Below are 27,938 nucleotides of genomic sequence, written 5' to 3' on the forward strand. Positions count from 1 at the left end.
CCAATATCACAGAACAGAACTGCACAGAGATTTGTTTTGACTATTTATGAGAGCGTGGAATTACATTTAAAAAGAAATACTTATTAAAATGTTGCAACCTGTTTCTGAATCTAAAAGACTCGAAACCCCATGGAGAGTATGGCAGCCCTGGCTCTTACAGGGGCAATCATGAACAAAAGTGTTCTGTGTAATTTATCAATAACAATTGAAGAAATCCACAGGCATCAGCAAGTTTTTGTAGTTTTTTACTCCAAATTTTTTATAAAACATCACTTATTAATTTATCTTTTCATTCCAAATTTGTATATTTTGAATTTTTGTTCCCTGTAAACACATTTAAGCTATGTGGCGGAGTCATAAGTTCTGAGTAAAAATGACTTGTATACATTCTACAAAACAGAAAGAAAATACAACCACAAATGGAGTTCCTTCCTCCAAGGTTGTCCCTCATGCACATTGTTTCTATTGTATCTTAACAACTATCATATGGGTCACAAACTATTTATTTGACAATTACAACCAACAAAGTTTTCTCTGTGTAGATAATTTAAAATCAATATAAAAATAAACAATGAAGTTTGACTTCCCTTTAAAAAAAATGGACAGAGAGTCTTGACAGAGTAACACAACTCTGAAGATATGTGAAATATATGGACATCGCATTTTATCAAATACAAAAAAAAACATGAATGCAACAGTTCTTGGCTGAAATTCTCTGTGCTGCATCACTATTAAGGGCATGACGATTAATACATACATAATGAAAAGCAATATACAAAATTTCAGAGATAAATACAATATTTATAGTTGATATGTTACAAAATTTCCCTCAAGTGAGCGCAAGTGTGTGTTGGAATGGAAATATGACAATGAACTACTTTCGACTTCAGATGGAGTTAAATTTTGCTTTAAATGTTGTTGTTGATCTAAAAGAACATGGGAAAAAAAGACAGATGTATAAATATTTAGCACAATTTTGGCAATATCACAATAGTCTACAAGTTTATAACCACATATAAAACACATAACGGGATTTGGAGCTAGAAGGAAGAGGATGGCGCTTGTCAACAAGAAACAGACTTCACAGTAGCCTAAGAATGCATTAATATACAGTGCTAGCAAAAAAGTATTTAAAAAAAACATGGCAAAACACACTTGCTTAAAAGGAAGCTCTAAACATGGAACAGAGCGTGTTCTACGTACGCCAGAGTACTTGTAGAATCCAAGATCATTTTCACTTTCGAAAGATAAACTTCTAGCTACAATAAATTACAAATTTCATTTAAGATGTATGATTGAAACATGATACAATCTTACCCAGCCCCACCCATTTACTTGCATTTGATGTATTTTATGATTGATTTCTACATTATATATCTCATATATTTTCCAGTTGAAAATCTTAAACCTTCTTGGCCCCACTGTATTTTCACACACATAAAAATACAAAAGGACACATTATAAAGACACACAAATGTGAATCTATTGAAAGAGAGTTAAAACAAAAAAACAAAAAAATTCTGAGGCAAACCAGTTCATAGGTAAATGTACATCAGTGTTTTACATTAAAACCAAATGGTGAGTCCACAGAGATCCTTTTCATATGGTTCACTGGACAGAGCCATAGCCAAAGTTCCACCAGATAGGCATACAAAATTAAACACCCCATCGTCTTTTGTCTTCTTCGAGGTTGATCAAATGGAAAAATATAAGCAAAAAAAAAGCTCAAATCATTCAGTTCTTAATGAAATGCTTTGTCCACATTGTCCAAATCTTAACTCTTGAAATAGTCTTTTCAAAGAAAATCATGTTTTTATCTTCATTAAAAACAGAATAAGCTGTTGACTATATCCTCAGTATTATAGACTACACCAGTGTCTTTGCTGTGTGATAAAGGGGTGTCCTGTAGAGTGGTGAGTAGACTGGTGCTTGAGACGATGAAAGTGCATTTACATTGGAGGTACGACCAGACCGGACATAGCTGGAAAAAAATAGCGAAGGAGAAATTGCATTAAGCACGTTAATCTTACCTAACGTATTCAATTGGATAAGCAAAACATTCAGCTATTTACATCAAAGAGCTTTAAAAAGATGTGATGTTACAATATTGTGAGACTGTGTGTATGAGTGTGTGCATGGGTGCCTGTGTGATGCGTTTGTGTGTATGTGTGGTGTGTCTGTGCATGTGTGAGTGCACACATCTCTAACAGGACAGTTTCAAAAGCCTCCCTCTTGCTCTGACATTTCAGGCCCCAGCAGGCCAGCGGGGCTACGTGTGATATTCCTCCTGGTGTTGAGGTAATGGCAAACAGTGAACCAGACTCCCAGGAGAGACGGCCCTGCCGACCGTGGAACAACAACATGGCCACTACCCAGAATGCTGTGCTACAACCCCCCCTCCCTCGTCACTCAAAGACTCTCCTCAGACTGACTCCCCTCACACTCAAACTATCCTCCATACTGAGGATGGAGCCACTACATTACACTTCTATTTCCACATGCACTACACTAGTCCCATTTCAAAATCATTATCCATGAGATTAGACAGAGATCAAAGGTAGTTTCGATTATTTTACCCAGACAATCTGCTAGGATATCATTAGCAACTCTACCTTACTCAGAGACTTGATATACTCAGTATTTCACACATTCTGAACAATTATGTGGCTAGTGAAGTGCCAGGATGAAAAATCATTGCACTGCTCTCGGTGTATTTGTAGTGTCATGGTTGGAATGCTTTTAAGTTTGCCAGCACAGATGATGGCAAGGCATTGCTCATTAATTTCTGCACAACATGTATTAATAAGTATGATCGTGTAGCAAGATGAACTTTAATTTCCCACTTCATTAAGCTCAATGTTATTAATCTTGGGGCACAGGCTACAGCTAAGCTTGTTTTCAAAGCAATCATGTTGGTCATGACACACGCACAAAACCTAATAAACATAATTACTAAAACAATTCTGGGAAGGCGGTTTTCTTGGGCCTCGGACTATGTAATTTGCTGTACTGGATGGGTTGTGTGCGGTGTGTTTGTATTCCTGCTTGCGTGGATGCATTTCTTCATGTGCGTGTGAGTGTTTGCTTGTGTGAGTGTGTGTGTGTACAGTACATGTGTGCGCCCTCATGCTTGCTTGTGTATTTGAATGTAAACTCAAAGGTGTAAATAATAAATTGTAGCCTGTTAAAATGCATATTTGTAATGATTAGTCCCTCACCAAACCGGACAGAGGCATGAGCCGCGGTATCTGCCCAGTAGTCCGAAGGGAAGGGATGAGGGGGTGAGGGGGGCTCACCTTGCAGTCCGTTGCCATTTGCGCTGGTGCAGGAAGGGGGTGGGGAGGCCTGGGGTCGGACCACAGGGGCGAAGGCGCTCTTTTGTTTAACTGCAGACAAGATATGGGAGGGGGTGGGGGGGTGGGGGGTAAGAACATGCTATCGGACTAAACTGGGCTGTATTCAGTGAGGTGAAACGCTCAGAACATTGCCGATGGAAATGTAAAGAATAGAGCTAACATGATTTCGATTCTCTACCTGACAGACAAGTTTATCTGCCCTACACAGTACATTTCTATCTGAACCTTGTGTAACTTTGCTCCCTCCTGAATGGCAGCTCTACTCACTTCCATATGGAGAGTTGGCAGAGGATCCATTGAGGAACCCAGGGGAGCTGGGCACTCCCAGGTTGGACATGCCAGAGTTCCCGTAGCCATTCATACTGTTACTGACGGTGTTGTAGCTGGACTGCTGTGGAGTGCTGCTGGTGATGTACCCTCGTGGAGACGCACTGCTGGTGTTCCGGCTGTAGCCTACCGAATAGGAATAAGAGAAGGACAGGGTGATTAGAGGTCTATAGGATTCATTCATTCTTTCATTGACGGTGAATGACTCTTGACCCCTAAGCATTATTTCCACCTACCCTGGTCGTTTCCCTGTGACTCGGACACGTTGACGGCTAGCTGGCTGCTGAAGGAGTTGACTCCCATCATGCTGTGGGAGGCTGTGTTGGCGAGGGAAGGGACCTGGTTGTGGTTACGGGGAACGCTGTAGAGGGCCTCCGCTATGTCCGCTGCCCTCTTCAGAATGATCTCCTGTGAACACGGAGGTAGAAGTTACTGAGCTACTCTTTCGTCCTCAGTCATCCATTATGATGGCTTCGTTTGATATGTCCTGTAAGATCTGTGTGTGTGTGTGTGTGTGTCGGTCTGCATACCTGGTTATTGTGGGGCATTCCATACAGTGCTTCAACAAGGTCAGCTGCTCTCTTCAGCAATACCTCCTGATAAAAAAAGAGGGAAGACATACATTATTGAAATGCTGATGACAGGTCAATGATTAATATGACACTTCATGACACGGTTCAACGAGCACCATGACATGTAATGTAACAACAAGAGGTCTATATTAGGTCGGCAAGTAAACGTGGCCCTGTATTGAGAGGCACCAACATTGCATTAGGCCACCAATTCCTCTCTCCTCAGAACCAGTGGGAACAAGAATAATGTCCCATCTCTTAATTAAACCACCCTAGGCCTTAAAAACAACACCTCACCCTCTAATTCTGGGCTCGCGTTTGCACAAGAGTTCAGCACTGGAGTCTCCTTTCTTCAGAACAATTAAGTGAATTAGCTTGGGTTAATCTAGTTCTGCCGTAATGACATTAAGGAATTTTTCAATTAACCTCCTTGACTGGCTGTTGTAAAGGACTTCACAAATGACTTCCCATTCAGCGAGAGCTGGGTGCTTGTGCCTCTGGGACATGGATGCATGGGATGTATTCTTATCCATGTCTGCATGCTTGCCCCTGCTTCACAGTAAGGATTAGCCATGTTGCTTTGGCTCTTAACACTGAGAATGAGTTGGCCTTGGATCCTGTTCCCTGCTCTACTTCAGAATAGGTTGGCTTGTTAGTGTGCTTTTATCTGCTCTTTGAATTGAGCACTTAATGAAATCCTTCATGGAGCACCACAGTGCTTTGTTTAGTGTGATGCTCCAAGCAATATGTTTGGAAAACCACCTACTCTATTTAGAAGGCTTTATTCTCACAAGAAAAAAGCTTGAGATATTGATGTGGGGTTTTATTTAAATGTGTGTTTACTGGCACCTGCTGTATTGCAGCAATTTGTTGACTTTCCGTCAGAACCCAGGTTAAAAGTGATGGAAATCTGTCACTAGAAACATCTCAGATTGAGCTTGTTTTCTTCCCACATTGCGTGTTTTCCTTCACGGGCCTCAGTAATTTGTGTGAAGTGTTCCATCACTTGGCAATAGCAATCCGGGATTAAGACGGCAGCTGCCGTAAATGAATGTAAACACAGCCATCGCGCCTTCAAACAGCGGCCTCCAAGACTTGGCCTGCGTTTCCAAGGCAGCGTGTATGGAGTGTGTATGGAGCGTGTATGGAGAGTGTATGGAGCGTGTATGGAGCGTGTGTGGGCCTCCTTTCATCCTGAGGAGCCCTATCTTCCTGAAGTCCTTGATTTATCAAGATGAATCGCTGTAGAAGCCACTTCTAGCATGTGCCATGCTCTTATAGAAACATATAGCATAATCCACCAAGTTAACGCATGGGTGGCTCTCTTTAAAATGGGCATTTACCTCTGAAATTGGTGTGTATGCTCAACGGTGCATGCATCTAGTTTGCATAGAAATAAAGAATTATGGTTGTCGTGAGGCAGGTACACTAAATGAGAGGACCAGCTGTCTTTATGTGTTCTCATCAGGCCGAACAGATTCCTCTCTCGCTCACTGAGTGAGACAAAGTCTATTTCTTTTCTTCTTCCTGCAGTTAATAATTACCAATAATCTATTCTATCATATTTCAAGATCTTCTACATGCCTCTCAATTTCAAACAACAATTCAAGCAATTAAGACTGTCATGTTCGCAAGCGGCATGTTTCATTCTTTGAAAACCTCCTCTCCATCCTTGCCCATATGGTACTTTGCAGCAGCGACATAAGGACAGCTTGGAAAAAAAAGAGAGAAAACGATATTGCCTCTCATCCTTAATCTGTCGTTTACCGCGTGGCGTCTTAACTAACCAAGCTCACTCGCAGGGCTATGCTTAAGTGGTGGCCTAGTCACATCCCAGGATGATGGGAAGTGTGGTACCCAATCAACCACAGAGTTTGTTTTGTTTCCGACGAGACACTTTCACGCATATCGGCTCACGCTGTGAATACGATTAGCACCGAATGGTGTTCTGGGGGCATTTCCATGTAAATCTGGATATATAATGTAATTGCCATTCTTGTCATGGAGACAGACATATCAGAGCACCATGTTAAATTGAAAACAATTAAAGCCCATAGATGATCTTCGTTGTTTTGTGACCAAGGCATGACAGCTTTTCTGGTATTCCTTGTTTTACATGGTAGCTTACAACTTGTGTAAAACACGTGATTCTCCACATGCTAGATTAGCAAGGATTGTGTATTTCTATTGATGTTTTCACAGTTAATAAAATGGGGCCCAGGTTATGTAGCTTTGAGTGTTAATATCATTATAAAAATGTAAGGCAATTAGTGTGCTGGCTCTAGCCTGAATACATTCAGAAGGATAGGGCCATTAGATGTAGAATAGACATTCATTTAAAAATATTGGTAATTGCTTGGCATGAACACATTTGTAATATTTGTTTTCTGCTTGTGGATTACACAAAGAATTGGAAAAGAATAGGTTTGGGTTTACTTTGGAAAACAAAGAGAGAAGCGAATGCAATCAACTAAATAATAAAACAATATTGCTTTTCTGCTTTTAATTTAGTAATTAATCTAATTTGTTACAGAAGAAAGGAGAAATTGAGTGTGGTATAGTGTGACATCCAGTCTATTTGTCCATTACTGCCACAGGGCACAAAATGGTATTATAAATTGTCTTCTTCATATGATGAATCGAAAATTGTTTTATAACAAGATCTTAAAAAGGAGGGTGAATTCCGAAGTCTCTGTTCACTTAACGCCATGCCCGCAAAGCAATCTCCTTTCGCATCACTTGACTGCTCACACTTATTACTTTCATATTCACTCTGGACTCTGCATTGGATTTTTATATCGCTGCTCCTCCCATAGGGTCAGTTTGTCATCTGCAATGTTGTCTTCAAATTACGAGGTAATCTTCAATCAGAGCACGCTTCCCCCCTTTTTCTCAGTGTAGCAACAATATTAGCGTGCATCCCTTGCAATCCATGAGCACGCCCATATTGGCTTTCTGTCTCCTCACAATTACCACGTGTCTTACTGGTCCTGGGGAAAAGGATGGTGGAAATCAATAGCGTCGTAATATTATCAACTGGAGGGTGAAGTCATTGAGGGAGGGGGGCCCGGTGTCGATTTGCCTTTCTGCTAATGCATACTTCGCCTCCTCCAGGTTTATCTCCTTTTTATAGAGTCTTTCCGTCTCACCTGCAGCCCGTAATGGCTGTTCTCTTCACGCCATCTCCCTTCTTGTTCCAAATGTGCATGCCATCCACCCTGAGGCTTGTATATTGGGTGTGCTGTTGACCCCTCGAGGCGATCCTCAGATGGCAAGCTTAACAATGATGAATCACTCTGTATAATCATTTACATGGCCCCCTGAACCCCATATTTGGGTCCATTAGAGAGCAAATCAAATATTTATATTATTTATTGGAAGTGCAGGGTTTCATCTCACTCTGAGATTGGGCCATGTGAGGGCTGGGGGGAGATCCTGCTATATTAAGTAAGTACACTGAGGAAACTCATCTCAGATTGAGTCAAAATGTGTTTTATCGCCAAAACGTATTTTGTTCTCCATGAAGAAAAAAGGATGCTGTAATAAAAGTATGGATCACAATATTCCTTGTTATGTTCAAATTGCAAATTCTACGGAGATGTACTGACTAAATTGAGTGTGTGAAGACAAAGAGACCCAGGGCAGGGAGACTTGCAGCCATAAAAGCTAAGTGAACCCTTCCTTTGGTCTTACAAATGTACTGTTGAAATTAGAGTTACATTTCATGTCCAGGTGTTGTTTTGAGTCTCCACGGGGACCAAACTCTAATTGAAACACTTCATATAGTGCACCAGAGACTGCTGGCTGCGATGTCGTATATCTTCCTATTGACTTGGCCCAGTCGTCCATACTACACCACAGAGCCTGGTCTTTATTAAATTGTCCGTTGGACGTTAATGATATTGCAGTGTTGCATGCTGGGCTTTAATAGATAAAGGCTTTATGGTATTATTAAAACTCTGAGGTGGTCACCAATTTACTGCGTGCCAAGGGAGTCTGTGCAAACTAAACAGTCATAATATTACATTTGACGCATATGGAATGCCAGTTATACCAAATGGAAATTAGCAGGGTCGCAATCAGACGAGCACAGTAATAGATCTTATCAGAGGAAATAGAAATACCAAGGAATCATGTTGAAAAATGCCAAAATGGCAGGCTACCGGATATGTGTCACAAGCATGTGGGAATCAAGAGCCTTTCAACTCCTTTACTGAGTTCTAAAGAAAACAGTGAGACCTAACGCATAATAACGTGTCGTTCTGGCCTTATTAGCCACACTAAGACTGGGGGGTTTACGAGCGTAGAGTCATGTAAACAACAGATTAAACCAAATGGAGCTGTGGAGAATGAAAGGAAAACATGAGTGGGGTAATGACGGCCCAGACGACCAGGAGATTACCATCTCCACAGACTACTGGAGAGGAAAGACGCCTGATTGAGCTATTTTGCCACACAGAAAGTTTACCACACGCCTGCCTCCCTCTCTCTCCTCTCACTAAACAACTACATTCCCAAACCAATGCTACATGGACGCACCAGTGTGTGTGTGTACTGTATTTCTGTTTGGTTAAAAAGTTTTTCTTTTGATGTTGTTTTGATTCTTGGTCTTTGATGATGTTGTTGGGTTAGCAGCTGTGGTGTGTGTATATGGTGTTGTTTGTTGTGTCTACAAGGTGTTGTAATGTCAATTTCTGTGAAGATGAGACGTAACACTGACCTTTGGTAACCTCTCAGGGTCACCCGGGTGCCTGGGGATGACCTTCTGCAGCCTCTGGAACCCATAGTCGATGGTTGGCTCATTGAGGGCTGATCAACAAAAAAAATCCCAATTGTTAGACAATGTGAAGTGAAGTGAGATAACAGCTCTGTAAACCAATGTGAACAACTAGCATGTAAACCAATGACAACAGCTAGCATGTAAACCAATGACAACAGCTAGCATGTAAACCAATGACAAAAGCTAGCATGTAAACCAATGACAACAGCTAGCATGTAAACCAATGACAACAGCTAGCATGTAAACCAATGACAAAAGCTAGCATGAAAACTCTATCACAAGTGTCACGAACCCCCTGCATCCAGTCAAATTCTCAGTTAGCAAAATAGCCATGATGACATGATGCAGTACATCAGTCTAGAGCAGGTTGCATATCTCTCACAGGGCCCAGCTCTTTTTATCTTCATGGGAATATTGAGAGCAAATGACATGGTGGGGTGTGTTAATCTAACCGAGCTTTAATAATCTATGAAAGTCCAGAAATTGATCTAGCATGAGTTGCTGTCACTCCAGCGCTGCACCTACTGTACCCCCCCGCTGCTCTGCTGAAATACTGCAGCGAATCACACAGAGCGATCAATCTCACCCACCCCTCAAATAGTAATCTGGAGCAGCGAGCCATATTGGGCTATGAATCAGAGGCACAAAGTAAATGAATCATAAGTCAGACTTTGGTAAGACTAAGGCGTTTTATGTCTGACAGTCATAATGGGTAATTTAAGGCTTCCTTACAGCTCTCGCTGATTCTAAACAATCATGTAGACCCGTAGGCCAAGGGGAAGGTAGGAGGGAGGGGAGGAGAAGGAACGACTTAATAGAGAACATCACTTCTCAATGTAGATATCATTTTCAGCAGAGGAACTCAGACGAGCGTGGCAGTGCCTCATAAATCAATGGCTTTCTGTGGAGACTAATAAGAGCTGCCTGCCTCTATTCATTGTTCAGCCAGTAATTTGGCCCATCACTCATTACTCAGCATGTAATTTTGGCATTAACGCAGCAAGGCTTGCTCAACCTGCTGAACACGAGAGAACATGAAGGCTAACGCCACACGTACAGCTAGCGCCACTGACACACAGACCAGGAAGGCACTGGCGCCGGCAGACACACACACACACACTAGTACAGGCTACTGATCAATGGTACAGGGCTGTGCAGTGTCCACTACCAACATGATATCATAGGAAAATGTCATTCTGGCACGTTTTTGCAAAAAGGTCAAATGTCACAGTAGCTGATGTTTTTCTCAATACATTGCCGTCCATGGGAAAAGATGAGTGTCACAGGGTTGATGTTTTTCTCAGTACATTGCAGTCAATGGGAAAAGATGAGTGTCACAGGGTTGATGTTTTTCTCAGTACATTGCAGTCAATGGGAAAAGATGAGTGTCACAGGGTTGATGTTTTTCTCAGTACATTGCAGCCATTCTTCTCAATATATTGCTGTCAATGGGAAAAGATGAGTGTCACAGGATTTACATTTTTCTTGTTTATCTAATGTTTGTCTCTCTCTCACTCTCTACCTCCTATTTACCCCCCCCCCCCATTTCTCTTATCTCTCCCTCCCCCTTCTTTCACCCCCACCTCCCTCTCCCTCTCCCCCTTCCATTACCTCTGCCTCCTTCTTTCCCTTATGGCTCTTCAGCCATATGGCTCTTCAGGAGATATGGCTCTTCAGGATCTCTCTCTCAAATTTTTCTCCCTATCCTTCCTTCACCTTCTCTTTCTCTTTCTCTCTCTCTCTCTCCCATTCCCCCACTCTCCCCATCTCTCTTTCCCTCCCCCTCCATTCTCTCTCCCTCCTCTTTCCCTGCCTCTCCCTCCTCCCCATACTTTCTCCACCTCTCTCTCCCTTCACCCTTCACCCTTTCCCGCTCTCCCCTCCCTCAATCTCTCCCTTCACTCTCTCTCCTCCCCCTTCCATTCTCTTTCAGTCCTTCTTTCCCTACATCCGCCTCCTCTCACTCCTCTCTCGCTGCCTCTTCCTCCTCTCTCCCTCATCTCCCACAGACAGACAGACAGACAGACAGACAGACAGACAGACAGACAGACAGACAGACAGACAGACAGACAGACAGACAGACAGACAGACAGACAGACAGACAGACAGACAGACAGACAGACAGACAGACAGACAGACAGACAGACAGACAGACAGACAGACAGATATCCACTCACAGACAGACGGACACAAACGGAGAGAGAGATCTCTTTCCCATTGACTGCAATGTATTGAGAAAAATGTCAACCATGTGACACTCATCATTTCACATTGACGGCAATGTACTGAGAAAAATGTCAAAACTGTGACTCTCATCTTTTCCCATTGACTGTAATGAATTGGGAAAAACGTCAACTACTGTGGCACTCATATATTCCCTTTGACTGCAATGTATTGAGAAAAACGTCAGCTACTGTGACATTTAATTGTTTAACAAAAACATGCCAGGGTGACGTTTTCAGGCTGATCCACATAAAGTGAACTCCCAACAATCAAACGCACCACATGACACACAACATACAGTCCTGGAAATCTGATTTGACATCTTATATCATGCATCCCGGAACACCAAAGGTCGGCTTCAGAACATGAGGGAAGGCCATTTTCTTTGTGAGGGAACGTCATGATTTTACCATCTTTCTTTTGTTATTTCCTTCCCCCATCTATATGTACACACCGCAAGACACTACAAACTACACACTACACAAACACACACACACAATACACAACACACTACACACCGCAAGACATGTTCAGGTGTGTGTGTTGTAGCCCTGCCAGACCCCGCTGCTCAGTGTGATGTAAATTGTGTATGTGTAAAAAGCACTCCATAATCAGGCCATCCATCATCACAGGCTGTCAGTAGGCTCTCGCGGGGTGATACATCACGTTCTCCTGTCCTACACTACAAACTACACACTACACAGACACACACATCACCGCTGCCGGGCATGCTGGGTATAGATACAGAAGCTACACCACAAGACCCGGGTAATAAAGCAGCAGTATGTGATGTGTATTTTGGAAGTATTTACATTTACAATTATCCTGAAGTAACGCAGCCTGAAATAGTTTGAAAAACAGAATGCACTGCACACATTTTTTTGCATTTGGATATGGCATACACATTCAACATATTTTTTGAATTCTCTATAACTTCTGTTTGAAAACACAAAATGACTTTGTAAGGGGGAAAGGGGACCTAGAAAGTGAGCATCAAATACCAAAGATAGTGAACAATATGTCTCTTTCTCTCTTGCTCTTTAAGAAGAGGATTAAAGCATGTCTCATGGTACTGTGATGGGGTGCAACTCTGGGCCTTGAGAAGTGAATGCCGACGTGTCACCATCTCATCTATCATGGAGATGATCTTTGCAACAACCCTGCATAATGAAATTGGTGGCACAGACCCCCATCTGCTATCGATTTCATGCAAATGACGTTGACAGCTGATGGAGACTTGCGTTCGTGCTAAACGGCGCTGTCAGTTGATGAGTTGACAGTTCTGTAGTTGGACCGTGTACACACAGAGACAGACACAGACACTGTCAATAATCCTATAAGGGCTGATGACGACGCACACTGAGTGTACAAAACATTATGAAAGCCTGCTCTTTCTATAACATAGACTGACCAGGGGAATCCAGGTGAAATCAATAAGGGATCATAGCTGTCACTTGTTAAATCCACTTCAATCAGTGGAGATGAAGGAGACCGGTTAAAGAAGGATTCTTAAGCCTTGAGACAATTGAGACATGGATCGTGTACGTGTGCCATTGAGAGTGTGAATGGGCAAGACAAAAGATTTAAGTGCCTTTGAACCGGGGTATGGTTGTAGGTGCCAGGCGCATCGATTTGTGTCAAGAACTGCAACGCTTCTGGGGTTTTAACAGTTAACCTGTGTGTATGAAAAAAAAATCTGCCACCCAAAGGACAACTGGACACAACTGTAGAGGCGGGTAATTATGAGGTGGAGAGATTGTCTGACCTCTCACCCCTTGCTTAACAATCAAACTTGAGGACAGTGTTACTATACACCACTCATACACTTGTCACTATACTCCCTCAAACACCTCCAAACTTTATATCCTACCTTCACTTCCTCATCTCTCCCCGCCACCTTGTTCTTAACCCTTTCATATTGTAGCTCTGAACTCTACGATGCCCTTGGACTGTCAACATAAATGCCAACATGAGCTTCATCTCCATATTTTACCAGCGCAGTGCACTGTTGTGAGAGGTAGCTAGGCAGGAGAGAAGGGCGGGAGGAGTGTAGGAAGGGGAGCTGGCCCCCCGTGAAGGTTCTCAGCCACAGTGAGGAAACATGAAACCCTCCACACACATCCCATAAATCCTGTTCTGGGTGGGGAGTCTGGCTGGGGAGGGGGAAGGCACTGGCACGTTCCAGTCACGCCCGCTTCCCGGCCCGCGGCCAATCAATACCACTTTCCTGTTTTAGAGGCGGGTAATTATGAGGTGGAGAGATTGTCTGACCTCTCACCCCTGCTGCATTACTCGGCTGATATGAAGATAAATTGCCTGATTTTGGGTAAACATATGCTGCAATTCAAACTGTCAGCACTGGTTTGCTCAGGGATAATTTGTATTGATCTTCTGGCTTCTTACCCATTTTGCTTACTGACCTCATTGATAATTAGAGGGAAAGAGACACAGCGAGGTAAGGCAGGGGCTGCATTTGAATATTTCGCCAGGAATAAAAAGAGAGAATAAAGAAAGTGAGAGGAGAAAGAGTGAATGATAGACTAACAGCATTTTCTCTTCTAAACTACTTGAAGTTCAGCTTGAAACATTTCACTTGCTCAGCTCAACTACTGAAACATACCATTTTTCTCCTCACTTACGAGAAGCTATAATTGTTTTGTAAATTGTTTAGAACAAAATGTTTATCATGTAATCCACATAATGAAACAAAGTAATGCTAATCATTTTTAATTTGACAGCTAAATGAGCAAAATTACGGTCACTTTAGCTTTGAGCATGATTAAAAAATAGATGCACAGCAGAGTTCATTCATTGGAATCAAACTGTTTGGAAACTTTATTTCAGTAATTTAATATGATTGAATTTGTATACATCACCAGGAATAAAGAGTGAATGATATAGACGAATAACATGTTCTCCTCTGTTCTCCTGAACAAGTAATTCATCTTGAATCACTTGGCTTGTTTAGTTCAGATACTCCAACTTAATAATTTCCTCATCACTTATGAGGCGCTATCACTGTTTGGAATTTATAATAAAACGTTTAGAATGTAACAACATAAATCAAATAGAATAATGTCAATCATTTCACAGTTTTATTTGATGTATAGCTGACAGCTGAAGGAGCAGCATTTCCGTCACTTTTTGAATAGGAGGCACATGATAAAACATGTTTTTAAATACCAGCAGAGTTAATTCTTTGAATGCAAGATGAGTGGAATGTTTTATGAATATCTCAGTCATTTCCTCACTCTACTGAGTGAACGGTCATATTTCAGAACAACAAAAAAATGGAATGCCTAGACTTGGTGTGCAGCTGTGGCCATATCAATTCTCATTTCAAGCACCACACACACACACACACACACAATCTGCGGCAGGATTTCAATGGAATTCCTCTCCCTGGGATGTACACATCCGTTCATGCTCCTAACACATTCACTCCAGAAGGCCCCAAGCCCAGTGTCTTTGCTTAAAATGCAGAGTGGACAGCTGAACAGGCGTCAGAGCACGGTCTACTACTCCTTCTCTGTGTCCTCTAGAAATAGGACATGAGTAACCGCTCTAGAGGAACAATGTAACATGGCGGTCGTTGGCAGATGAAAATGCTTACATGACAATACGCCTGCATGCTCTCAGTATGTGGCAGTGTACTGAAGTCACGTACTGTATTTGCCTGCAGTAACAGGCAGTAGCAGAGGGAAATGTTTGAGCAAAGCAGTAAAGTGAAGGGAAATGGTTCCTTCTTAAGTCTGAAGGCTTGAATGGAAGCGTGCACAGAGTGCTAGCATTCCTGCCAGCCATTATTGGTTATTATGATAAATCTATCTTTCCAGGAGATAAAAACAGACAGGAGATAAAAACTAGCCTTGTTGCCATTTGCCAGCTATTACTTTCGCTAATTATACTTAACTGCTTGGAGCTTATCTCCACTCCTCCTACACCATTGAGCATTTTTTTCTTTCCCCTAACACAAATTATACTGAGGTGGAGAGGGAGTTGGAAGGGGAGCAGATAAACAGAACGGGGTGAAGTTCATTCAAGTGTCAGTGATTTTGAACTTGTGAGAGTGTCCAACTCAAGCCTCATGGGCACCTGAGATCGTCTTAAAAATGCAGCACCGATATGGGTCACACATAGTATCGTTATCACCACAGGAAATGACATCCTCTCACTGACGTCAATAGCGTCAAGCAGGGAGGGAAAAAGGCCAGTGTCACTCAGGGGTTATTGAAAGTAAATGGATTAATGGAAACAGGTGACAACATTGAAGCTGCAGGGACAACATGAACGCACTCTGGGAGACATATAGAGGTCCTGATATGTTCAGCAATATCGATGTCCGCTGTGGAGACAGATCTAAAAGAAGCATGCAGGCAGAACCCACCATCAGACCAAACCAACCAATCGTAACTCACGGCAAACCCACGCAAACCAAAGCAGTGCATTTACCACTGACCATGTTCTCTCCATCCAATCCAAGCTATCGCTGAGTGATTCCATCTCCAGTCTCAGGTTGATCAGAAAATTCAAACTTCAAAAGATCTGTAGTTAAGATTAATCAATAGAGAGAAATCAATGTTCATTGAAATTTCATGAACTTTGATCCGATACAGACAATGGGAAAAAAACAAGTTACAATTCCACCAGATATTGCTTCTGCAACAGATCAAATGTAATTAACACAGGTTAAATGGCAGTGGTTTACTGTATCAGTTCACAATTATCATACTTTCGAAATTCCCTTTCTCTCTATATTGGAATTGGGTGAAAACCCCTCTCCTCTTCCCTTCAATGACATCTAAAGTGAGTGTCCCACTCCTCTAAGGACGTAGAGGGGGACTTTCACACATTTACCGTCCAACTGAAATCAAATGGCCTCACCTCACAGCTGATTGCAGGCGCAAATTCATATTGTAAAATGAAGATCAATACATGGACGGGGCCCAATCGATGACAGCTAAATTACGGCCGCATTTTCCCCCTCATTCAAGATGAGTTGTGTTTTCCTCTCAAAGTCAATACCATGCAGCCTCTCTCATTCATTTCTCAATAAACTTGCCGATGAATTTCAATCACAGGCGGCGGAGGTAGGGCTAGGAGGAGAAAGGGGATGGGGAATAGGGGGATGGGAGTTCTTTTAAAGGCCGTTGGGTGTGGAACATAGTGAAAATGGGGCACGGAGGGGAGGGAGGAGAGATCCTCATCTATCAAGAGCCTCCTTCCTTCCCATCTATCTTTTTTGCTGCACAGACTAATACTGTGCCTTAGTGGGGACTACCCTTATGGCGTTACCATTACCAAACACACGTAATAATACAGTTGAACATCAAGTGGTGCCAATTAAATACAATTAAATCCAAATAAATGTATAGTCCTGTCATTCTTATAGAGAAACACCCCTGTACTGACACTGTGCAATGGCTAAAAAGCTGTCACTTATTTCAATCAATTTTCCATAGCTGGATTTCCCAGGTCTCTTAATTATTCCACTATGTGAAATATATAATGTCATTGTGCCCTCAAAGTCTACCTGACAAACTGCTTGACAGTGGGGAGTGGTAGAGTGTGTGTCACGTCAACCCTCTAATTGGACGAAAGGACCTTCCTCCTCAATCCTTGACGCTATCTGCACACGCTCACAAAGGCTTTCTGCCTGAGCCTGTCTAAGTAGGTGACAAGTGTCTCAGTCACTCCGGAGGAGCTAGAGCTGAATACCAGGCATGTAATGAGAAAGACAGACTGGGAGACAGGTACTGGGACGTGAGCTATAGGTCACTATTCATAGAACATTTATATTACGGTGCACTACGCCTTTACACTAAAAGAGATCCCATTGAAAGACCCTCTTAAACAGATTTGTTTACATACCTCTGTGAATGTCTTGATTACAGCGTATCTTATAGTGTGTCTAGGCCACACCCCATCCCTGACTAGCTGCTACCAAACCCTGCCCTGCAGGGGAGGAAATCGTGAGGAAGCTCTGTATCTGATCTGCGCCAAATCCGGAACTTCAAAGAGCGTCTCGGCTGAAGGGCGGAGGGGAGCTGTAGGGTTAGGCCCGATACACAGACTGAACAGCACAAGGCCTGGACTGATGTGCTTTGATAAAGGAGTCCATTTGTACTGAACTGCATTTTTTTGTTGTTGTCAAGAGCCAAGAATTTCTGCTTGCAGTGGGGCAAAGGGTTTCATTTGAGATTTGAAGATCTCTTTGTATCTCTGCCCAGCTGAGTGAGGATAAAGTGGTCAGTCAAGGTACACATCAATATGCACCGCATTACATTTACAATGCATAGGATCTTGATGATCGTCACAGTAAATATTAACCCTCAAAATAAATGTTCATAATCGTGAGTTTTGCAAGTGGTATAGGATAGCATTACTACTTGCAGAATAGATACAGTATTAACACCTTCCATTTCCATCCCCTACCAGACTGACATTACTTGGTCTCTAACAGTATTGAGTGAATCCCCCATGACCCCTTTGTCCTTATGTTGATGAATGACTACCTTATACCCATGTTGTCCGATTCTGGTGCAGTGGAGTCGATACTGTCACCTTGACAAGAAAACTTTGTGATTCATCAGCCTCCAAGGATGTCTAGCCTCAACCCAAATCTGCCAAGAGACGCTCACTGTATGGGGCATCATCAGCGGCATCATCCAAAATCCTTCACCCAGACCCAGTGTGTTAAATAGCAGCCCTCTGTGAGGTCGGATAAATGGTTGTCGTTACAGTCAGCCTTATAGGGAGGAAAAAAAATAAAACACTTGACTTCTACTAATAGCCCAGAAACCAAGCTGGTCACCAAAGGTCTGAAGATGAAGCACCCTGTCACTTCCCAGCTTGGGAAATTAGCAAATAATGTTCCCTTCCCACTGACAAATGTATGACAGCTACTCTTTGCCAGTCATTCTCTCCTAACATTATGATGCATGTCCCGGATCCCCACTAGAGGATACAGGCGAAGTGTAGTGACCCTCAATTTACCCATGACAAATGGGGTCCCGGTAAATGTGCGATTTCTGGGGCGAGGTAGGGGTTCACAATCCCGGGTATACGGATGTCACTGATTAGGATAAATAGTAGCTGAGTGTGTTAGCAGCAGTGCTAGCACTTCATATCACTCAGGGTCTCCATATGGGTCCTGGGAGGGTAACTGTCATAGAAATCAAGTCAAGATAGAAACTGATGCAATTAGAGTTTCAAAGTTACTGATAGTTTTTACTGATAGTTTACTTTTTTGCACGGGTGTCATCTACTGTAAACGTTAAAGTAAAAAAGCAATCACATAGATTTACTAAATTGAAGTCACCAAGAGGACCCTTTATAAAAGCCCTTTAAGAAAACACACAGATCCTTTATGCAGTGCTTAATAAAGTGTGAAGTATTGACCTAAGGACAGCTGGACCTGTCTCCCTTTGATTTTCTACAACCTTGCTGACAGTTTGATCCTCTGGTCACCCTGACCAATGGATAACCAATACATGGATCAGTTACAGGACAAACCACATCCATGAGACAATAACACACCATGTCCTTACCCTAAAGTAGAGCAATGCTGTAAATACATATGATACACTAAAGGCCCATTGCAATCAAACATTTAATTTCTCTGTGTTTTATATGTATTTCCACACTATGAGGTTGGAATAATACTGTGAATTTGGGAAAATGATGATAATGCCCTTTTAGTGTAAGAGCAGTTTGAAAAGACCACCTGACATTTCAGCCGGTTTTGGTGGGATGTAGTTTTGGCCTGCCTGGTGAGGTGATTACTTAATAGACCAATAAGAAAGAGAGTTCCAAACCTCTCTGCCAATAAAAGCACATTTTCAGTTTTCCCCCCCCGCTCAGACCACTCAGACAGTCCAAGCAAAATTCTTGCTTGAGAAATTACTCCTCACTAAGAAGCTATTTTTATTTATTTTTGATCATTTTAATTTAAAACAATCACAGCAATGTACTTAATTGTAATCCAGAAATTAAATGATATTGAGATAAAAACAGCTGCATGTGGATTATGAAGAAATTGCTGTACTACTGATAATAAAATTATGGCCACAGTGATAAATACATTGCCAGCTACATAGCTTAATAAAGCATCCTCTGATGTTTTGTAGCATTATGTGTCTCCGTAGCTGGTGTTTCCATGATTGAACATACTCGATGCATGCAGGATTGTTGACGTACACTACGTGGTACTCACATCCTCTGAGTGAATTATTAGTTTTGGAGGTGGTCCAGAATACTAACCCAACAAACCCCACCCTCTGCCATTAGAATTGACTGCAGTCTACTCTATGTTGACTCTAGGTAATTTGTGATAATTTCTTAAATTGAGCGAGTTAAATCTTCATAATTAGGGCCGGTCGGGCGAGAAGAGTACATGAAAAGGTCTAAAAGCTCTTCTCTCAACGGCACGCCGCAAAGTCACTCTTGAATCGCAGCTTTGATAAATGAACCTTTGAAATGCACGTTGCCCGACCACCGAAATGACACGAGCACATTCTGTACCCTTTAGATGAAGCAATTATGTTACTACGTGCCCTCTTTTTGTTGCCCGTTCATGTTGTACTTAACTATCCGAAAGGTAATGTCCTTCTATCAACTAGCAATTACTGTACATATGCAGTCCCTGTTACTTCTGCTGTTAAGTGCCCGGAGCTCGCTAACAGTTTCATTCCCTCACATGTCAACCCTGGTACCATCAGGGTGATCCACTCTGGGAATAGCAGTAGTCTGAGGAGCTAGACTTGTCTGATTGGTGGCTCTCTCTTTTAATTCACCAAACTAATCAATTGTACTGCCATTGCCTCTCAGGGTAATTGTATCTTTCTACTAACTGGAACAGAGCAGGAACCAGGGAAGGAAGAAGGGAGAAAATCAGCATAGATCCAGAAAGGGGACATGTTTCCCCAGTAAAACCTGATGGTAATCATCACAATCCGCTTATCCTGTGTGGCTAATGGGGTCCGTTCTTAAGGGACCTGGCACTTTCACCAGGGTGCTATAGAAGCCATTAAAGTCTTAACTTATACACCTTCCCAGGCTTCAGACACACAAACACACACATATGCACACATACACTCACACACTCAGCACACTGCACTCTTGTTTCATTATCCCGGTGCCTTGTTGGCCTCTGCTCTGCTGGTAGGGAGGTTAACACAGAAGTGCCAGACTACATGGTTGGGGGGTTGATGAGAAACAGCTGCCCTGGAATGGAAGCGGTCTAGGGGGGGGTTAAGGGGTCCAACCCACCCTTCACCCCCACCCCTCAACTTTTTTTGTGGTTCTGCTGTGTGCCCAAGGCCAGGTCTGTGTTGGGGGGCTGAGGTAGGGTGAGAGGGGAGTGAGAGTGGTTTGACGCGTCCTTCTCATTCTAACCATCAGATTTAGAACTGAATGAGGCTTCCAGGTCAGACAGGCCTTGACCCCCATGACCTCCGCCTTCTCACCAATGATGACAGATAATACCACCACTTCCCTCTGTTAGCCAAGATAATCCACCTTTACTTATGGTGTGACACTCTCACACAAGACACTTACACACACTCACAAATACCCTGAACTCTGCATGCTTAAATTTCTCTCTAGTTCAGTCAAATTCAGTCTAGTTCAGGTTTCAATTAAATGACAATATAAATGATATATACAAAAGTATGTGGACACCCCTTCAAATTAGCAGATCTGGCTATTTCAGCCACACCCACTGCTGACAGGTATATAACATTGAGTACACAGCCATGCTAATCTCCATAGACAAACAATGACAGTAGTATGGCCTTAATGAAGAGCTCAGTCACATTCAACGTGGCACCGTCATACCGTCATAGGAGGCCACTATTACAACAAGTCAGTTGGTCAAATTTCTGCCCTACTAGAGCTGCCCCAGTCAACTGTAAGCGCTGTTATTGTGAAGTGGAAACATTTAAGAGCAACAACTGCTCAGCCGTGAAGTGGTAGGCCACACAAGCTCACAGAACAGGACCTGAAGCACATAGCGTATAAAACATTGTCTGTCCTCGGTTGCGGCACCCACTACTGAGTTCCAAACTGCTTCTGGAAGCAGAACTGTTCGTCAGGATCTTCATGGAAGAAAGAAGATTCCAGCCGCACACAAGCCTAACATCACCACGCACAATGCCAAGCGTTGGCTGGAGTGTTGTGAAGCTCACCGGCATTGGATTCCGGAGTAGTGGAAATGTGTTCTCTAGAGTGCGGAATCACACTTCACCATCTGGCAGTCCAACGGTCAAATCTGGGTTTGGCAGATGCCAGGAGAACGCTACCTGCCCAAATGCATAGTGCCCACTGTAAAGTTTGGTGGAGGAGGAATAATGGTCCGGGGCTGTTTTTCATGGTTCGGGCTAGGCCCCTTAGTTCAAGTGAAGGGAAATCTTAATGCTACAGCATGACATGTTAAACAATTATGTACTTCCAACTTTGTGGCAGAGCCCTGATCCCAACCCCATCAAACACCTTTGAGATGAATTGGAATGTCAAATGCGAGCCAGGCCTAATCGCACAATATCAGTGCCCGACCTAATTCTCCGACTAATGCTCCTGTGGCTGAATATGAGTAATGTCTGCAGCAATGTGGAAAGCCTTCCCAAAAGCGTGGAGGATGTTATAGCAGCAAAGGGGGGGACCAACTCCATATTGATGCCCATGATTTTGGAATGAGATGTTCGACAAGCAGGTATCCACATACTTTTTGTCATGTACTGTATATAAGAAATCTGCAAATTAGCAGATGCATATCTGACAAGTGAGTAAAAAATACAATTATCCTGACAAATTTAATTTAACAAAGCTAGGCAGCATCACATTCTAATTGCAGTTCAGGGTGAGATCAAGTTGCACTTCTATAAATCCTTCCACCAGGGCCCTCCCGAATGGAGCAGCGGTTTAAGGCACTGCAGTGCTAGAGGCGTCACTACAGATCTGGGTTCGATCCCGGGCTGTGTCACAGCCGGCCGCAACCGGGAGACCTATGAGGCAGTGCACAATTGGCCCAGCGTCGTCTGGGTTAGGGGAAGGTTTGGTCGGCTGGGATGCCCTTGTCCCATTGCGCTCTAGCAACTCCTTGTGGCGGCCGGGCGCATGCACGCTGACTTCAGTCGCCAGCTGTACAGTGTTTCCTCCGACACATTGGTAAGACTGGCTTCCGGGATAAGCGAGCAGTGTGTCAAGAAGCAGTGCGGCTTGGCGGGGTCGCGTTTCAGAGGATGCATGGCTCTCGACTTTTGCCTCTCCCGAGTCAGCACGGAAGTTGCAGCAATGGGACAAGACTGTAACTACCAATTGGATATCAAAAAATGGTAAAAAGTACCAAAAATAAACAAATAATACAAATCCTTCCACCAAACACAGAAGTTTTCACTTCTCACACATTGAATATTCCAGACCGAAAGAGCAGGATCCTGGTTAATCCATCATTACTACCTTGACACTGGGGCCCTGTTCCAGTACTGAGACAATGCATCCTTATTTCCAACCTAGCCAAAGATTAAAATGACTGAATAGGTAAAAGCTATGTATGTCAGGGAAACCTTGTTGTTCATCCAAATGTATTAGATCAGCGAATACTTCAAGGAAGTAAGTATACATTTTCAAAGTATATGACCAGACTTTGAGTTCCATCCAGAGAGGATGGCTAGTCAGGGCACTAAACGCAGGGAGGAGAGGCTAAAACGGGCATTAAACCAGACTCACCGGTGTAGACAAATCTCCCAGGAGCCCCTTTGCAGAACTGCTTGGACTTATAGGACAGCGTGACCTCCACTACACCAGGGATGTGCCTGGGAGGGGTCTGGACACGGATGGCGTGGGGGGTGATGAGCTGGAAGACAGGGCACAGGAACCATTGAGTCTGACCATGGCTACTAAGGTCTACTTAAGCAACCTAATGGACATCATTGCTATATAGTTGTTATGGTACAGGCTTGAAACAGTTTTAACAGTAAAACTAGGCTGAAGTTCAATCAAATCGATGGCGTGACAAAACATTTGTGCATCGTCGTCAGACAACATATTGTACCTCACTCCAGACCAGCATGGTCCCGAACACGACCTGCAGGCCATCAAAGAAGTTGTCCCCAATGATGATGACAGTGGCCCCTCCTGTAGTCCATCCCTCACTGGGGCTGATGGCCTTGATGCACGGGGTGGCTGCTTAACACACAGAGAGAAGAGCCTATTCAGTACCTACACTTCTGTATAGCCTGATGTCTTTAACCCAGTAGAAAGACACATCATGGAAATAAGCCTGGAGAGAGAAAGAATGATGGATTTGTCCTTTTAGGCACGAGAATAAAAATCATTCATCGGCAGCTTGGAGTGATGTAGTTAAGCAGAACCTTCAAATGGTTTGCTTCACAAAGGCTAAGCGCTGGACTTGTGAGTGGAAATTATTTGATGTAGCACATTATGTGTCAGGGCAAATGTAACTCTCAAAATGGATTAGGTGTAGCCCTGCATGTACAGTAGAATTTCAAAGTTGAACACATCTCAAATGAGTCAAGAATAAGGCTGTTGAATGAAAATGACAAGCCAAAGCTGTGTTGTTGGTTTCATGTCATTCCGTTGACTTTGTTCCCTGTGTTCTGGCATGTTGTTGAGAATGCAGTTTCACGTTTTACAACATTAATAAATTCATGAATTATTCAGGCTCAATTTTTGCCTTTTGTGATCGATTCAATCCATTTCACATTGTTTCTTACAATGCTTTTCATCAGCCATGACTTTTGCTCCATAGCTGTGCCATTAATCAGAATGCTGGGTGTTATTATAATCTAATTTGAGCGAGCTCATGTCAAACTCTCTCTGTCATTTGATACATTGCCTTAATATGATGTCCGCCCTGACACCATGTTTACAACAGGCATAGCATGACAGCTAACCATAAAACAGCAATATTAAATGTAGCCTTTTAACATCAATATTTTGTGAATAGAATGCGAACTGCGCACACTTGTTCTTTTAACATTTTGTACTATTTCAGTTATAAGTATTTCATATGAGCACATTGCTGTGCTACTATTATCACTCCAGTTCAGTAAATACAATAAATCCCCATATCAGTATATTTTAATGAACATTACATACAAGACATCTCCCTTTGTTTGCTTTGCTGTTGGGGCTGTTCAGGTTATGTTTGCTTTCTTCCCATAAAGCGCACATGCACGCACATGTGCACACACGCCACACTAAGGGAAATCACACGCACGCACACACTATGGGAAATCTGACTTTAACAGGCGCTGTTGACTTCATGCTAATCGCCCTTACAGAATTTCATCTCTGAGGTCTGGACGAGTGACATTTGCTTTCCTTAATTGCTAAGCAGAGCATCTGAAAGAAGACCATCTCTCTGTGGGATCGCTGCGTCCCCTCAAAGGAGCTGACCTTCATCAGTGCTGCCGATTACGGCAAATAATTCCCCCTTCAAAATTACTGTAAACAAATTGACTTTGGGGCCAGGAGAGAGAGAGAGACAGAGAGAGAGAGAGAGAGAGAGAGAGAGGGGGGTGATGGTGGTTATTGGGGGCAGCTGCAGCCATAACCCTACACACATACACACACCGCCTTGGAAATCCCAACGTCCCCCTCCGGTACACAGAAAGGACCCATAGAGAGGGAGCGACCAGGGGCCCTAAGCCGTCCACCCTTCTGCCTGAAAATTTGCATATGTCTCAATGCACAGACAGAGAGGGGAGCATGTGCTGAATGGGAACCGTGGCCAAGTGGATTACACAGGCAGCGCAGGCGATCTGAGGATAGACACGCACAATGCCCCGCAGCAGATGATAAACATTGCAGGGAGGGAATGAGGATGGCTGAAACAGGGCCTGACTGTGACTCACAAAACTCATACTTTTAAATTGTTTAAACCAATATTAGTTTATTTGTGAGCCTTTATTTCTAAACGTCCCTAAGCGCAAATCCAACATCAATTTTGGCTCCTATACTTGCTAATGCGGCAGGTTAGCACTGGAGTAGAGAAAACTGATGCTCGATCTGAGCTTCGGGCCAACTTCCGTCTGAAGCGCTTGTAGACCTACTGAGCCACTCAAACAGGTCTGATGTGTCCGTGGCTGTGGCGTCCTTTGTTCTGCCTGCTGAAATGTGTTGTAATTGTGCTGTGGGATGTCCAGATGGTCGGCTGATAGTGCAGCTGATGGGATTATACCTTTTACCTCTCCCTGGGCCATCTGTTACCCCTTTCTCTCTCCCTTTCCCTCTCTCTCTCCCCCTCTTTCTCTATCTCAGGCTTTCTCTCCCTCTCTCTTTTTCGCTCTCTCTTTCTCTCTCTCTCTCTCTCTCTCTCTCTCTCTCTCTCTCTCGCGCTCTCTCTCTTTCTCTGTCTATCTCTCCCTCTCTCTATCGCTCTCTCTCTATCTCTATCTCTATCTTTCTCTCCCTCTCTGACTCTCAGACGGAGCAGACTGGATTCACTTGTCTTTATTGCATAAACACTAACGGTATTACAGCAACTTGGCGTGCAAATGACTGGGGCGCTGCAGGCTCATTGCTGAGGCTTCCATACTCTCCAAGTCTCTACAGTGGAGGTCAAACGTAGCTTAGGAATGCAAGGAGTGAGTGTTTATGAGGGCGCGAGTGTGTAAGTGTGTGTGTATTAGTGAAGGATTTTCTGTATATTCATGTCTAAATGCTTTTGTGACAGCTCAAACCTGCATGGTTCAGTTGTGTGTCATTGACAGAAATTCCTGTTCACCAATAGGGGGCAGCACTTCTTGAGCAGCCTGACACTGTAACCCCAGCACTGAGACAATGAACTGAGAGTGTGCCTTGCTTTCGCAGACACACAGACAGACAGTCAGTCAGCCACATACCTGAGGCTTCTCACCCAGCGAACTCCCAGTGAAGAATGTGTTGCTAATTTAAAGCACACTCTGTCTGCCTGCCTGGTGTCAGAACTCTATGAACGGCATGGATGGGATTACATTTTATGACCGAGTATCCTGTTCTCATGTGTTATGTCTATGAGTGTCTGGAGTGGGAGACGCAAACAAGCAAAGTTTTGGCTAAAGAACTATGGTACATTGGTAATATACACAAAGTGTTAGTTGTCTCCACTCAGCTATATTGGGTTGGGATGGAAAATAAATGCAGATATACTGGAAAGAAAAATTTAGTATATTATAGTTAAATGAAATGTTCTCAAACTCAATAATTGAAAATTGTCAGGTGATTTAGGCACTCAAAAGCAGGACCGTTGTGTACACCTTATGAATAGCTGTGTAGCTCACACAGACACCACGCTAAATTGTGTTATTGAAGGAGCTTGTTTTACAAGGCAAGTTTACTGCTCCTGTGCTTAGAAGAATGAGGAGGGGAAGAAAGGGGTGGGCAGTGGAAATTTGCTTGCAACACACACACACACACACACACACACTGTCCTGTGGGATGGGGGGAACATGGAGGAGAGGGCTCAACCTCTTTAATTGCTCTCCTCATTAAGACTAAGGTTGCTAGGCGATTCACACCTACCCTGTCATAAACGTGAGACACAGATACAAACAGAACATCACTGAGGATAATGACTTCGATGCTCGGGGCAGGACTTTAATTATTTGATTTTGTTCTCCAGTAGTGGAGTCATTAATAAAGACAAAAACAAATAGCTTTTTAAACAAATTAGCTTTTCCCTCCACTAGATATATTAATTGTCTTGTCTGGATTTTTTTTAACCCTTGTTGTATTAAACATTACATTTGCTTTTGGTGATATGACCATTAATGGTTATTAAACTGGAGAGAAGGCCATTTCAGTCAGTGGTGTGTGTGTATATAAACTGTTTGCCTAGCCATAATTGCCCCTTGAAATCTGAAGATAAGCAATTTGCACAATTGGCCTGCTCTGGTTTTTCCATAATCTTTCAGCTGTTTATGCTCCCAGCTGCGAGAGGAGGCTAGGAGGGGTCAGAAGGTTGTGTTTAGTGCGGTTTACTTTTTGGATTTCCCATGGTTTGGGGGCCCTGCTTCTCTCTCTGTTGGCCATGCAGGCAATCAGTCTATCATATAGAATCAGTTGGGAGAAAAACAGTAAATTCTGTTTTTCTCCTAGACCCTCCTCCCGCCCTGTCCTTCATCCCTTCATTTCTCCTCTCAACTGAAACTGCAGCACCCAGCAACAGGAAATTGACCTAACTCAGAATTCTTTGCCAATTTCATCATGTTTCTAATAGGTAAAAAAAATGTTTATGTGCCGTTAACAATTGGTCAAGATTGGAAATAGTATATAATTTTATCATCATTAGAAAATGTCAATACTTACTAGCATTATTCAAATGATTAGCGCGCTATGCATGATATTGTATACTATTTCCAATCCACTACAAATATTTACATTATATATTATATGTATATATATATATATTAATATTAATATATTAATATTTAGATTTACAACACAGAATGAGAGAAAAAAATGTATGAATGAAAGGAAGATGAAAAGCAAATAATATGATGTAAAAGGTGCCTACCATTCTCCAGATAAGGAGGCGTACCTTCTGAAGGGTCGAGTCTGCGAGCCCTTCGCCCATGCTTGGAGTTGTTGTGGACAAACATGTTGTCTGAGACAGCCAAGACGTGGCCGTCCACATTGACTGTCGTCGAGACGACAACCTGCAACAAGAGTGAAGGT

The 27,938-nt window shown here is 43.0% G+C and overlaps 1 protein-coding gene across 8 annotated transcripts in view; it reads right to left on the bottom strand.

Annotated features, from left to right (window-relative positions):
- Window positions 1-228: 228 nt before the first annotated feature.
- LOC118400082 (transcription factor COE3-like) overlaps window positions 229-27,938 on the bottom strand; it is a 71,298-nt gene continuing 43,588 nt past the window's right edge. Inside the window, exons 8-16 of one of the 8 annotated variants that reach the window (XM_035796527.2) lie at window positions 27,778-27,919; window positions 23,311-23,441; window positions 22,986-23,112; window positions 8,976-9,064; window positions 4,214-4,279; window positions 3,920-4,091; window positions 3,624-3,809; window positions 3,219-3,386; window positions 229-1,981 (exon numbers count right to left, since the gene is read on the bottom strand). In XM_035796527.2, the coding sequence (XP_035652420.2) occupies window positions 1,950-1,981; window positions 3,219-3,386; window positions 3,624-3,809; window positions 3,920-4,091; window positions 4,214-4,279; window positions 8,976-9,064; window positions 22,986-23,112; window positions 23,311-23,441; window positions 27,778-27,919 (1,113 nt within the window). In that variant the 3' untranslated portion in view covers window positions 229-1,949. Of the gene's footprint in view, window positions 1,982-3,218; window positions 3,387-3,623; window positions 3,810-3,919; window positions 4,092-4,213; window positions 4,280-8,975; window positions 9,065-22,985; window positions 23,113-23,310; window positions 23,445-27,777; window positions 27,920-27,938 lie in introns of all 8 variants that reach the window. The other 7 variants (XM_035796546.2, XM_035796537.2, XM_052476331.1 and 4 more) reach the window with 7 other exon arrangements.

The sequence above is a fragment of the Oncorhynchus keta genome, chromosome 2 (genome assembly GCF_023373465.1).
Source record: "Oncorhynchus keta strain PuntledgeMale-10-30-2019 chromosome 2, Oket_V2, whole genome shotgun sequence".
NCBI classification, from domain to species: domain Eukaryota; kingdom Metazoa; phylum Chordata; class Actinopteri; order Salmoniformes; family Salmonidae; genus Oncorhynchus; species Oncorhynchus keta.